The sequence below is a fragment of the Aphanomyces astaci genome, assembly GCF_000520075.1.
Source record: "Aphanomyces astaci strain APO3 unplaced genomic scaffold supercont1.92, whole genome shotgun sequence".
Classification (NCBI taxonomy): Eukaryota; Oomycota; class Saprolegniomycetes; order Saprolegniales; family Verrucalvaceae; genus Aphanomyces; species Aphanomyces astaci.
In genome coordinates this window covers 18,799-31,579 of record NW_009798355.1, presented here as the reverse complement: position 1 = coordinate 31,579, position 12,781 = coordinate 18,799, and the positions used below count along the sequence as shown (strand labels likewise).

At 46.3% G+C, this 12,781-nt stretch overlaps 6 protein-coding genes across 8 annotated transcripts; 1 reads left to right on the top strand and 5 right to left on the bottom strand.

The window, feature by feature from the left end:
- Nucleotides 1-47: 47 nt before the first annotated feature.
- On the bottom strand, nucleotides 48-1,946 carry H257_16789. 2 transcript variants are annotated; one of them, XM_009845355.1, is made up of 9 exons: nucleotides 1,723-1,946; nucleotides 1,576-1,678; nucleotides 1,327-1,486; nucleotides 1,165-1,237; nucleotides 903-1,071; nucleotides 748-805; nucleotides 584-695; nucleotides 368-449; nucleotides 48-313 (listed from the first exon to the last, which is right to left on the bottom strand). In XM_009845355.1, exons 1-9 carry the CDS (start codon nucleotides 1,907-1,909, stop codon nucleotides 220-222), a joined length of 1,038 nt encoding a protein of 345 aa, XP_009843657.1. In that variant the 5' UTR covers nucleotides 1,910-1,946; the 3' UTR covers nucleotides 48-219. The 2 variants fall into 2 exon arrangements, with proteins under 2 accessions (XP_009843657.1, XP_009843656.1); XM_009845354.1 differs by having other exon boundaries at nucleotides 903-1,237.
- A 533-nt stretch (nucleotides 1,947-2,479) lies between these two features.
- H257_16788 (hypothetical protein) lies at nucleotides 2,480-3,230 on the bottom strand. The gene has a single exon (XM_009845353.1). It carries the CDS (start codon nucleotides 3,212-3,214, stop codon nucleotides 2,513-2,515), a length of 702 nt encoding a protein of 233 aa, XP_009843655.1. The 5' UTR covers nucleotides 3,215-3,230; the 3' UTR covers nucleotides 2,480-2,512.
- A 1,202-nt stretch (nucleotides 3,231-4,432) lies between these two features.
- On the bottom strand, nucleotides 4,433-5,131 carry H257_16787 (hypothetical protein; the record flags this gene model as incomplete). Its single annotated transcript, XM_009845352.1, has 1 exon — nucleotides 4,433-5,131. One exon carries the CDS (start codon nucleotides 5,129-5,131, stop codon nucleotides 4,433-4,435), a length of 699 nt encoding a protein of 232 aa, XP_009843654.1.
- Nucleotides 5,132-5,913: 782 nt separating this feature from the next.
- Nucleotides 5,914-6,746, bottom strand: H257_16786 (hypothetical protein). Its single transcript, XM_009845351.1, has one exon. It carries the CDS (start codon nucleotides 6,736-6,738, stop codon nucleotides 5,977-5,979), a length of 762 nt encoding a protein of 253 aa, XP_009843653.1. The 5' UTR covers nucleotides 6,739-6,746; the 3' UTR covers nucleotides 5,914-5,976.
- A 266-nt stretch (nucleotides 6,747-7,012) lies between these two features.
- Nucleotides 7,013-7,786, bottom strand: H257_16785. Of its 2 annotated transcripts, XM_009845349.1 has the most exons (3): nucleotides 7,623-7,786; nucleotides 7,316-7,569; nucleotides 7,013-7,256 (listed from the first exon to the last, which is right to left on the bottom strand). In XM_009845349.1, exons 1-3 carry the CDS (start codon nucleotides 7,765-7,767, stop codon nucleotides 7,137-7,139), a joined length of 519 nt encoding a protein of 172 aa, XP_009843651.1. In that variant the 5' UTR covers nucleotides 7,768-7,786; the 3' UTR covers nucleotides 7,013-7,136. The 2 variants fall into 2 exon arrangements, with proteins under 2 accessions (XP_009843651.1, XP_009843652.1); XM_009845350.1 differs by having other exon boundaries at nucleotides 7,013-7,569.
- Nucleotides 7,787-9,142: 1,356 nt separating this feature from the next.
- On the top strand, nucleotides 9,143-9,844 carry H257_16784 (hypothetical protein; the record flags this gene model as incomplete). Its single annotated transcript, XM_009845348.1, has 1 exon — nucleotides 9,143-9,844. One exon carries the CDS (start codon nucleotides 9,143-9,145, stop codon nucleotides 9,842-9,844), a length of 702 nt encoding a protein of 233 aa, XP_009843650.1.
- Between the last annotated feature and the right edge of the window lie 2,937 nt (nucleotides 9,845-12,781).

Here is a 12,781-nt window from a genome sequence, read left to right as displayed (position 1 = left end):
ATCTCTCATCGATCGATTCGTTGGACTATGAATTTTGTATGTAAATGTGTTGTCTGGTGGTGATTGTATTGACACGAATTTAGGTTTCGCACTCTAGTTCGATGTTGAGTATGGTTTCCTGCAATTTAATTGGCTCGTTCACCGATCCTACTACTCTTAATTTGGCCATCTGTATGTATACTAACTAGTTGCAAGTTCTCGGCAAGAGCTAGAGCTGATTTAGTCGTCGCTGTCTTCATCGTCCGACAGCGACCATCGAATAGTTTGGACCTTTTCCGCTTCGCTTTCCTCGCTCTCTTCGTCGGACGAGGCCCTACACATACATCACGATGTGAATATATATATATATATATATATATATATAGACCCGTTGTCGCTCGAGCTCGAGCTGCTCTCAGCGTCTCCTTGCTTGAATTTCTTTGCATCTGGACCGTTGTTAGCCGCGGCATCTACGAAAAACGTTGTGATCAATATTTACATGTGTTGATATATAAGACGGATAAAAGTGATAAGTCCTGGTGACCATATATAATATATATATATATAATACATATTGACCAAATATAAAAACTAGTTGTCGTACGCTCAGCTTTGCGCTTCCGTTGCGCCTCCACTTTAACCCGCAATGCTTCCAAAGCGTCGGCGGGAATGGGGTCGGTAGGTCGCAAGTGTCCTGGCAGCGCCACGTCGTACTCCTATCATTCATACAACAAATAGGTATCGTCGATATATATTATGACCACATACCGCAAAGACACTGAGGCCACGCAATTTCACTAACGCTTCCACTGATAGTTCCACTTCCCTGTCCAAACGAAATCCAAACGATAGCACCATTAGAGAGTTAAATCAATCACTATAAACACAAATATATATATATAATATGGATCTTTACAGCATACCCTTCCTTCCAGCCAGGTATTAACCCGTTGTCAGCGGCACCGCCACCCAAACTTGCATACGAAATCGCGCCGCCAACGCCGCCTTCGACCAGTGGACTGGCGAGGTCGGCCTGTTGACCCTTCTTGAACGCCTCATAACTGGATTCTTTTGTCACAGTGGCTTCAATAACTAGAATATCCGACAATATATATAAATATATATCAGGATTGAATGATGTTGAAGGAACCAGCACAACGGCGAAATAGGTAGCACGAGACGTACTGCCGCGACTGAGTACGCCAGCGCGCATCATCTCTGGCGTCGGCGCCGGCGGGACAAAGCCAAACATTGGGTACTACACAACAACACATATATCAAAGCCAATCAGCGGAACTACACCCCAGGAAATACAACGATGGAGGGGGAAGGTTATGGAGGATGTACCTCTGGCTGCCAATTGGGCGGTGCGCTGGTTGAACCGGCGATCTTGTGCGCATAGGCGACGATGTCCAATGGATCCAGCACCACTTTCGATGCCGCGTCCTGCGCGCACTGAGTCAACGTCCGTCGGTGTTTGGCCAAGACGCTCGCGATGGACTGCTGGCTACGAGTAGACGAGTGTAAGTGGTGGTTTTGGCACGGGAAGATCGAAGGGCGACACGGGGTGTCGTCTGTCGTGCATCATGTTTGTACCCGGATCGTAGTTCCTTGGCGTAGCGGACGATCTTTTGTTCCTTGTCGGCAATCTGTGCTTTGAGGGCATCCAGCTCCTTTTGTGCGGTTTGGTGCTGGTTCACTATGTCTCGTGTGAAGAGATGTGGGATGTGGGGAAGGTCGTACGCTGCTTGACAGTGCGAAGGAGCTGCTTGTCCTTGGCCACGACCATGTCAAAGTAGTCGTTCGTGGAGCGCAGCATCGCGGGGTTCACATTGGCGCTGGTGTGGGAGAGCGATTCCAGCAGCTTGTACGTCAGGAACCGGTGCTCATTCAGGCTAATCTCCACGCCTTCGCGAATCGTTCCTGTCATGATGATCCCGCCGCTCCTTCGGCAGTGGTGGTCTGTGATTGGTTCAAAAATCACCACACGTATGCTATTGTGAATTTTTGCTATTATACTAATATAGAAATGTTATAACCCGTTATAATACGTAAAGATACTACGATGAAAATGTTATAATTGCTAGTCCAGTTGCGAATAAGTGTGGTTTGGTTGTCTCCATCACGACGTTTTCGTCAGACTACATCATATCAAGTGACTGGAAATTCGAGAGGTTTAGAGCATCTCCAACGGTAAATTCTAACCTATTACTAGTAGTAGTTAATTCGTTTTTCGATTGCTATCTTGGCACTATCCGGATTTTTTAGAAATTTCGTCCCGCAGAATTTCTATTTTCGCGTGAAATAACAACCCTAGCGTACACACCACTACATATATCCGTAACTTCGAATTGAAATACTATTAGTAGAAATAAAAACGCCGTTTGGAGATGCTCTTAGCAACTACTATGTAGTAAAGCATAGTTAGTTACTACAGTACTAGGTAATCTTTAACGCTACGAGTAAGTTACTGGTAACGAACGCAAAACAGCATTGAATTCGACGCTGGAACATCGTATTTTTTTGTTACTTTCTACTCCTCGTCCTGCGCAGACCACAGCGTGACGTTGTCGCGAAGCAGTTGCATAATCAGCGTCGTGTCGCGGTAATTGTCTTCTGACAAGGCGTCCAGTTCTTCAATGGCATCGTCAAAGGACTGTTTGGCCAGTCGAATAGCTCGGTCGGGGGAGTTCATAATGTCCGAGTAAAACACGGAGAAGTTGAGGGCCAACCCGAGCCGAAGGGGGTGCGTGGGGGGCAACTCTGTCGTCATGAGGGACCACGCCTTGTCATAGCTAGCCAGCGCGAGCTTGGCGCTTCCGCTGTTGCTTTGGGTGTCTATTTCGGCCATGTATCGGTAGTAGTCGCCTTTCATCTTGTGGTAGAACGCCTCGCCCTCCACTGCGGTCGCCTTGGGAAGAATGTGATCGTCGAGGATGCCCACCATCTCCTGGCTCAAGTCGCGCACTTCTTGCTCAATGTTTTGTCGGTACGATTGGATAGCAGCCGCCTTCTTAGGGTCGTCGACCTTCGCTTCAATCGCACGCATCACTCGCCACGCAGCCCGACGGCTGGAAATTTCGTTCTTGAACGCGACAGCAATCAAATTGCCTTCCTCCGTCGATAGTTCGTCTTCAAAGTTTACGGCCACGGCTTTCATATGTTCTGCCATTTCGTCGTAACGCTCGGCTTCTTCGGCAAGGCGGGCCAAAAAGATCATCGTGCCTCGGTCCATGTTGAAGATGTAGTTGGCAAATTTCAAAATGGGAAATCAATTCGCATACAACGACCAACACTCGACTTGGAATGTAGGTTCCCTATCCCCCTCCTTCCTCTCAAACTGCATAAAGCACTAATGTATGAGAAATGCAGAGTGTCAACCTGCTGCACCTGATGGGGTCTACACGGTCCCGGTATTATATCGATCGATACTTACTCCGAGTTAGCGCGCATGAAAATCATCTATTCAGTTTATTGTACTTTACTTCCGAAACATCTATTTTTGGCACTTCGTAGTAGTAGTTTCCGTCCTATAGGGTTAAAAAAATCAATTTCGAGTAGAGTTGGTGAACCTACGGATAAGATTGGAAGAATGCGCGAACGTTCCTGGAAATCTTGTTCCCCATCCCCCTCCAAAAGCAACGGTTGTTGTGCACCCCCCAGTGGAGGCCCCCCGAACCTACCAAATAAATACCGGTAGGTCCTAAAGTTATGTATGTACCTTCAACGAATACCATATCGAACGTAGTTGGCGTGTCCTTTATGGTAGTTTAATGACGTGGCAGTTGTGATCAGGGGAATACACTGTGCGGACCGCCCCCTGATCACAACGTCCAAGTTCGAATCCGATGGTAGTCGCATTGTTTGTGCTATCTGTCCGTTCCATCGATCCACACATCGAGGAACAAATGGATGGACAAGATTGCCTGGCATTTGCCTAATACGCGAACATTCTTCTTTGCACTCTATCCCCCAGCCCCCTCCATTGATTTTTCGCGTACACCCCGACTACCACGATCGTGTTCAATTACATATGTATGTTATGCCCCCTCACTCTGACGACCGGTCAAATTTGTCGCAATAGGCCTCAGACGATGGCCGCCAGAGTGTGGATTGATGGGGCTGAGAGAGCCCTGGCGATGTGGCTGCAATGGGGTTCGAACTTGAAAGTTGCGATCAGGGGGGGTTCCGCACAGTATATCCCCCAGACAGACCACAACTTTCTAGTCCAAATAATATACTCGTGTTGAGAACTCGTAGTTAACGCAGGTACTTGTCTGTCTGGCGTTATGCACCATATCATACCTGCAACTTGACACCTACATCCTTGAGCATTAGCAAAAACAAGCATCCTCATCATGCTGAATGGGATTACTTTAACCAGGGTGACGGCTTTGAACAACATGCAATCGCACACAATACGAGCCAAGAAATCAATTTAGCTTATATCCATCTACGCGGCACTCGACAACCACAGCGTCACGTTGTCACGAAGCATTTGCATAATCAACGTCGCGTCACGGTAGTTGTCCTCCGATAGGGCCTCCAAGTCTTCAATGGCATCGTCAAAGGACTGCTTGGCCAATTGAATAGCTCGGTCGGGGGAGTTCATAATGTCCGAGTAAAACACGGAGAAGTTGAGGGCCAACCCGAGGCGAAGGGGGTGCGTGGGGGGCAACTCTGTCGTCACAACGGACCACGCCTTGTCATAGCTGGCCAGCCCCAGCTTGGCGCTTTCGTTGTTGCTTTGGGTGTCTATTTCGGCCATGTACCGGTAATAGTCGCCTTTCATCTTGTGGAAAAATGCCTGGCTTTCGACCGACGTGGTCTTGGGCAAAATGTGATCGTCGATCGTAGCCAACACTTCCTGGCCCAACTCGCGCACTTCGCCTTCAATGTTTAGACGATACGCGTGGATAGCTGCCGCTTGGTCAAGGTCTTTCGCATTGGATTCCATGGCTTGAATCACTCGCCACGCAGCCCGACGACTTACCATTTCGTTTTTGAACGCCACGGCAATCAAGTTGCCATCCTCGGTTGATAATTCGTCTTCAAAGTTTACTGCCACAGCCTTCATGTGGTCCATCATTTCGCCATATCGCTCGGCTACTTCGGCAAGGCGGGCCAAAAAGATCAAGGTGTCTCGGTCCATGTTGAAGATGTAGTTGGCAAGTTTGACAATGAGTTCACAAGATGCCAGCCAGCACATGTCATCATTCCCATGAAATAATCAAATCTATTTTTCACTAACTTATAACGTTCAATTGATACAAAATGCGCTGGTGGTATAAAGCGATGATCTTTCCGCCTCGTCTCGATAATCAAAGTAACGTTAATGTACTTACCGTCATCCTTGATCCATCCCCTTTGCCCTTACTGCAACTATGCTTCTGGAGGCTAACTGTAAGTGCAAGTTTTTTTCGCTTGTCGATAAATTGAAGTCCTACTGTACTGTAGTAAGATTAGCATCAAATGTATCGATGATACGTTTGGGATGGATGGCTACAGGCTGTACCGGGTACTAGTACTCGTTAACCAGTGCGTTTGTCCACTGCTTATTAACATGCGTCAGCAAACTACTGTATCGGCGACATGTACGAGCCGCTCAATGGATGGAAGTGGATGGGCAAGAAAATTGCAACGAACTTTCAAGCATGTTCTTGACTGTATGTAATCACTTACCCTGCCTGGTACATGGATCATCCATTTACCCGTTGTCTAGTAGTAATCCTAGTGGTCCTGTATCTGTTTTTTCTTTTCCAATATTTCCCTCCCATTTTCCACAACTAGCATGCCACGTACTATTAATACTATTATTAATAATACGTACAGTAGTACATACAGTACTACACCGAAGTTCTTGTCCAAACAAAGACTGTCGACCCAATTGTTGCAAAATGTGCTGCGATGTCGACACACACAACGCTAGTACTAGTACGTGAAGTAACTACTTTACCACGACCGCAATAAGCGATTAATTGGTTCATTACTACTCTGTTAGTTTTGGCGCGTCCGCATGCGTTGCAGAGCAGCCATGAGCCAGTTCTTTTCATACTTGGCCAGTCCTTTGTCTTGAAGGTATCGCGCCACAGCAGTGTGTCCATGAATGGTAGCCAGGGCCAAACCGTGCGCGGTACAGCCTTCGCTTCGATGGGTGTCGAGGTATTCCACCATGTTAACGTTTCCGCATTTGGCAGCAGCATCCATGGCAGCCGTGGTGCAGCCGTTGTGGCCACGTTCGTGCAAATATCGAACCATCTCCAAGTCATTTGCGAGCGCAGCCAGGTCGAGGAAGTTGCCGCGAAATGAGGACAACGTGAACGACGTGTGTAGGGCGTCCAGGAGGGGATAGTTGCCAAAGTACACTGCGTCCGACGCCACCAGAAACCGCATGTAGCCAAGCCGGTCAAACAAAAGACGGAGCCGGTCGAACCCGAACGTTGTCAGCCACGTCGAGAGCACTTTATGCACGCCAGCGACTGTCAGCATCTTGTGTGTGAGGGCCTTATCCTTTTGGAGCCGTTTCGGGTCAAATGCCAAGAACGGCAGCATGTCGACGACGATGCCATGTTGATACGACCCCACAGTCCCCATCAATTCGGAAGACAAGATCACCAGGGTAAACGGCGACGACATTGGCCATCGTACTCGCTTGAGCCGTGGATTATCGACGGAATTAGCGTGGGGGTGGATACTGCATCGATGTGGATGCATGGGGTCTGAAAGCGTAGTGTCTACTTGCATGTGGTAGCCCAGCATAGTACAACTCAAAACAAGCAATGTTGACGATATGGTACATATTGGAAATACATACATTTTTCGTGCGTGCACCATCAGAATGCATGCCTTTCGACGCGTGCCCCGTCTGATTGGTTGCACCATGACATGCATTCCTTAGAGTGATGGATGTTAACATCAGCCTATATGGTGAGCATACTGTACAGTACTTCCACGACTACCTAAGCACGTATAGTGCAATAGAAGTATGCGGCAGCTATGAAAGTGCCAGCACCACAGTATATCATAACAAAGGGTTCGATGGCAGATTAAATAAGGCTAGAAGGCGTTGCGGTTTTGAGCGTAATAACGTTAGCTTTGATTTCGACTGTCGACGTTGTTGCCGTAGCTAATCGTAGATGAGGCACGTGTCGAGTCAATTACGTATCATGTTTACGCATAATGCGAGCCAACTCTTCTTGTTTGGTTGCTCGGGCCATATACAACACCATCTCGACCATCATCATGCTGATGGCCCCAGCCAATCCAGCCAGCAATCGCTAGCATCCCATAAGCTACCTTCTCCACTAGTACGTATCATTCCTATTCTACTACATACCGTGGTTTCGCTTTCTGTGACACTGCGGGAGATGTAGTACGCGACAAAGAACGCAGTGGCCATGGCCGCAATCATGTTGACCCCGATCGACACGTGCTGGGTGACCGACTTCATTTCCTTCTGCATTTCGCTGTCTCGTTTGGGCTTGGAGAGTTTGCCCAGCATCTTGTTGTACTCCTTCTCTTCTTGTATACGCTGGAGGTACTGACGACGGGTCTCCAGGTACTTCGCTCGCTTGGTATTTGCCTCGGGTTCTACAGCCAGCATCACCTCCGTTTAAGAGGAAGAAGGGATGGTGTGGCCGCACCTGAGTTCGCACCAACCTGAACGGACGAGCCTTGAAGAAGCGACCGTATGGACTTCCCACTCGAAGCGCGCGCGGCCTTCAGATGCGTCACTGCATCGTCCAGCGGCACGCGCTTGGTGTCTCCTTCGCTCCACACCAATTCCATCTCCCTTGACGAATCCAAAATAACGTTATACGGATAATGAAATCACTCTGGGCATTGATTGGCTATATTACAGTAACGAAGAGAATTACCAGTACTATTTCGATTAACTGTAAAATGTACTTCGAAGTATTAATACTGAGTACTTCGAGGTACTATTTTAATAGTATACTGTGTACTTTTAATATTAAAATATTAAAAGTACTACTATTATTAATATTAATAATAGTACTTACTGGTAATATTTTCATTCCGCAGTAAGCACCAAGTCAAAAATAAAAAAACAATGTAGCCAATCAACGAAGAGTAAATTGATTGACCAATGGGAGCGATGCGTGAACGGTTTGGTCGGCGTGATTCGATTGGACAGAGCAATAATACCATTCTTGGTATTTCCTGCAAAAAGCTATGTTTGTGACGTGACTCTTCACAGAACAGCCTACAAATCCATCCCTTTATCAGTGTTTCACCCCCCTCTACCTTCTTTGGACATCCTCTTATTACCTCGAAGTACAGTACTCACAGTGACTTACTACGTAGTATGTCGAAACCAAACCGTAGGTACGTAAGAATAGAAAATATGACAGACTGGTATGAGTAACTTGATCAGAATATGAATGGACAAGATCAACTCGAAGAAACGTTCGAATCAGTTGCTTCGCATTTTCCTGCCCATCCCCCTCTGTGTTTAAAACTCAATTCGTAACCACCCGTTCCTTATTGACATGTGCCATGCAAGCCCTTTTGCCAACAGGCCGCAAACCTCCAAATTTTCGCTCCAGTGATGCTAACGTCGCAAGTATGTCACCAGAAAGGACACATCCGACGTAAGTAGTACTTCGAAGTATAAGATTCCGGATTTGTCAATGCTTGCCACGATTTGACATTACTGCTCCTAACATATTCCAGCAGCGTGGTCGACCTAACAGATAAACCCATAAAACTCAGATTTACGCACACAACCTCTTGTATCCTGTTCTGTCGATTCCATGCCTATTTATACTTTCGGTTAAATACTTTGAAGTACTAGTAAACTTACTTGATATTGAAGTATTAATTGTATACTCCTGCAGCGTAATAGCGCCCCCCCATGAGCCCCCCGTGAGGTGTGAAAAGATAGGTGGTTTATAGATGGAGTGCACCATATGGTTTCTAATCCACGTGCTTTCCCCCACTAGCGTTAGTAGTAAGTACTATTTTTCCAAGGACTCGGTTCGTGTGCAATGTACCGTAGCTCCGGATGGTGTTCCCTTCGTTATTGACTTCGTGAGTGTCCACAATATTCGTTTTCAAAGAATGAGGGGGAAAGGCAACCTGCATTCCCATTCCGCTTAGGTGGCAGCTCGAGAATGCCCCATTTCCCAATTTGCCCTTCAAGATGGATCGAAGTTCGCTGATCTTTTTGGCCCGACTCGCGGAAGAAGCCGAACGTTACGATGAAATGGCGGGTCACATGAAAGCGGTGGCCACGAATTTCGACAACGAGTTGTCGTCGGACGAAGGCAACTTGATTGCTGTGGTATTCAAAAACGAAATGGGCACACGTCGGTCGGCGTGGCGGGTGCTGCGCAACATTCAAATGAAAACCCAAGACACCCAACAAGCAGCGACGACGCAGGCCTACATTCAACGCATTGAGGACGAAGTGCGAACGCTGTGCCATGACATCGTGGCCATGATCGACGATCATTTGCTGCCCAAGGCGTCCAATATTGAAAGCCAAGCGTTTTACCATAAGATGAAGGGCGATTACTATCGCTACTTGGCAGAAATCGCGCCGTCATCGGATGACGGGACCAGCGCCAATCTGGCCTTGGAGAGCTACGAGAAGGCGAGGGACCTCATGTCGGCGGAGTTACCCCCCACGCACCCCCTCCGTTTGAGTCTGGCGCTGAATTTCTCGGTGTTTTACGTCGAGATTCTGAACGCCCCCGACCGCGGCGCCCTGATGGCCAAGCAGTCGTTCGACGATGCTATGGGCGAATTGGACATGCTCTCGGAAGACAACTACCGGGACACAACGTTGATCATGCAATTGTTGCGCGATAACATGACGTTGTGGATGGCAATTCAAGCGTAGGATTTATTAATACCTCCTTGCACTTTATCCTTATCATTTTCTGAATTGAACCATTTTTGCAGAAATTACAGGCTTCTTCAGATGATGCGCACTGTACTCCGGAGTACTACTGTATTAGTAAATTGTCGTAATTTCATCGCACTTTGGTCCTGTTTTCTGCTTCCACATGGTTGGCTACAGTTTTTGGTCCATCGTGTTTTGAGGTTTTCAGCGCACACGGATTGGACAAACTGATCCAATCAAAAGTGGCATATACTTACATACTAATTTTAACAAAAAACACCAATGTGAGCAAAAATTCCCGGCAGCGGTGGTCCAAGCACTAGGTGCGCTAGGTCATACGAGTAGTAGGAACATGGAGATTGACCAGAAGCATGATAGTTATGCCTAGCTACAGCTATGAAGCTCCGCCATGAAGTTCCGCAGCCTCTCCTCGTACATGAAAGCACTCGAGCCGTGCCATGCCCAAGCAAGACACGCTGTTACTATAGGTATCATCATGGCTGCCAAAGCTTCCACAGCGGTACAATGGCATGACCCCAAAGGTATCTTGCGGAATTGGGATTGATTTCGCTGTTCCGGGTGGTTCCGTCGATGAGAACGCCCCCGCTAATGGCTCTGCGACAAACCATCGGTAAGGACCTGCACTGTAGGTCCTGCAGGCTAGAATATCCAATACTTAGATCAAGTAAAACGCGATCCAAACATTTTAAACTACTTAGAGCATCTCCAACGGTAATTTCTAACCTATTGATAAAGCATGTCAAACTTCGTTTTTACGGTTGCTATTTTGGCATTATCCGGACTTTTTAGAAATTACTTCCCACAGAATATCTATTTTCGCGTGAAATAGCAACAAACCCTCCGGATAGTGCAAGAGTTTCTATTCTATATCCGTAACTTCGAATTGAAATAGAAATAAAAACACCGTTGGAGATGCTCGAAGAGCATCTCCAACGGTGTTTTTATATTAGGAATGCACAAATAAATAACCAAAACACGACTCGCCATCGTACTCTAAAAGAAATGGCGTATGTACGGATAAATGAGCTGTACAGCTCAATTGTGCGAAATACGTCGCATGTCGATAATTGGTGGATTTGCCCTGAAAGTTGCCTACAAATTAGGACTTTTTAGGATTCAAAAACGAAGGAATTATGGCCATTCTCCGAAAAAAAAGTTGCATGGTGCACGTCATCCAAAAACTTCCAACTGGCCAAATCGAAGAGTGGAGGTTTTATTATTTAACGTACATTTAACGTAGTTAAACCCAAAACCAATACGTTAAATACCGATTTCATGCGTTTTATCACTACTGCGGAGTGGGCGGTTAAAGCTCCCAACTGCCTCCGGATATTATATACGGATATGAGTCACATACAAAAAGCAAGATACATCTCAGCGGCCACCCGTATGGCCAAATATCAAACGCCCATGTAAAATACTACGTAGTACCGCTAGATTAAATATCTATTTCAGGACCAATTCATCACCAACTTTGAATCTGAGACGTAGAATTTCTTCACCACATTGAGATCTATCGATTCTACGTCTCAACTTGCTGAAATTTTGAGTAATGAATACGAAATAGAAGTCATTAACCAGAAAAAGCAAGGTGAAATAGGCAATTTTATCGTTTAAAACGGAGTATAAAACACGTGGTTTATACCGCTTGCCTTGAGATTCACCAAAAATACTTCGGTACAAAATATTTAATTTACAGTTAGGGTGCCCCTATTTTTGATTAAACAGATTTTGAAAGAAACTCGACGATTCTGAGTTTCTTGCCAACTTTCAGGATCCCTTGAACCACTTTTATATTTTTTGCCGATAAACGCGAAATTGGGCTTGTGAATTCTCCAAATTTTGGATCAGACAGATAATTTTTCATTAACCAGAAAATCAAGGTGAAATATTAGGCAATTTTGTATGGAGCGCAAGGTGAACCACCTTGCGAATTCCATAAATAATTCTGAAATTGTATAGTTTCAATTAAATATATCTTCAAGTTTGTATTGATGATTTTTATTTTTCATGTGTCTGTCTCTTTTTGGAATTCGCAAGGCAGGTCACCTTGCGAATTCAAAATTGTCCAATTTTGTCCAATCAGATGCCGTGAAATCACGAAAATCGCTTCGTAGATTCATCACGCCGTGTGGGATATATTATACTCCTGTGATGGCGGTTGATGCAAGGAGCATTGAGATAATTATGTAGGCTGCGTATGAGAGCAAGATCATGTGATGTGGTATTCAGGACTCGGTCAATTCTAACAGGTCTCGTTTGCCTACTAACCCAATGAAATTGGCCATCCCTCATTCCACCTTCTAGCCCGTGTCGGTGCCGTACACCTCCCTGCCGGTGTGATCACGTGGTTGCGCGGGCGGTGGCGAAAGACGTCTTGGTGGCACCCATCGCAAGTGCTGAAGTTGCTGCTTTAGCACTTTGCGTTTGCGATGGGTGCTACCAAGACCTCTTGCGCCACCGCGTTGGCCCACCAGAGCCACCACGACATTGCGACCCAACCGAGCGCACAACATAATGTTAGCTGTAAGGGGAGAACCACATTGGACATAGTCGGAGTGCACTCATCAGTGCACAATTCTTTGGAGCAGCATCACATAAAGCTCTACAAAATTCAAAGTTCAAAATTGTAACCTCTTCTGTCAGTGTTATAGCCAATCGTGTGTACTACGTAGTAAGAAGCAAGGTGTGATGGACTCTGATTGGATATTAAAAAGGAGCAAGGTGGCTCACCTTGCGAATTCCATTAACAAGTCAGAAAATTTTGTGAAAAATTGGTAGTTTATAGACGACGCGCACCATATTGCAAACAATTGACATTCTACGTGGACAGACAGTGCAACCATTTCCATGGTGTAGATTTCTTGATTTTCCAGTGCCTTGCTGCAGGCCTTCCTCGGCCTCCACAGGGGC

Excerpts from the sequence above, each read along its gene's own strand:
- H257_16786 (XM_009845351.1), bottom strand. The coding sequence starts at position 6,738 with ATGCTGGGCTACCACATGCAAGTAGACACTACGCTTTCAGACCCCATG.
- H257_16785 (XM_009845349.1), bottom strand. The coding sequence starts at position 7,767 with ATGGAATTGGTGTGGAGCGAAGGAGACACCAAGCGCGTGCCGCTGGAC. Across the intron at positions 7,570-7,622 it reads TCAGGTTGGTGCGAACTCAG|AACCCGAGGCAAATACCAAG; the intron begins GTGCGGCCACAC and ends TGCTGGCTGTAG. Across the intron at positions 7,257-7,315 it reads TCACAGAAAGCGAAACCACG|CGATTGCTGGCTGGATTGGC; the intron begins GTATGTAGTAGA and ends ATGGGATGCTAG.
- H257_16789 (XM_009845354.1), bottom strand. The coding sequence starts at position 1,909 with ATGACAGGAACGATTCGCGAAGGCGTGGAGATTAGCCTGAATGAGCAC. Across the intron at positions 1,679-1,722 it reads CCTTCGCACTGTCAAGCAGC|TGAACCAGCACCAAACCGCA; the intron begins GTACGACCTTCC and ends CACGAGACATAG. Across the intron at positions 1,487-1,575 it reads GCCAAGGAACTACGATCCGG|CCAGCAGTCCATCGCGAGCG; the intron begins GTACAAACATGA and ends GTCTACTCGTAG.
- H257_16788 (XM_009845353.1), bottom strand. The coding sequence starts at position 3,214 with ATGGACCGAGGCACGATGATCTTTTTGGCCCGCCTTGCCGAAGAAGCC.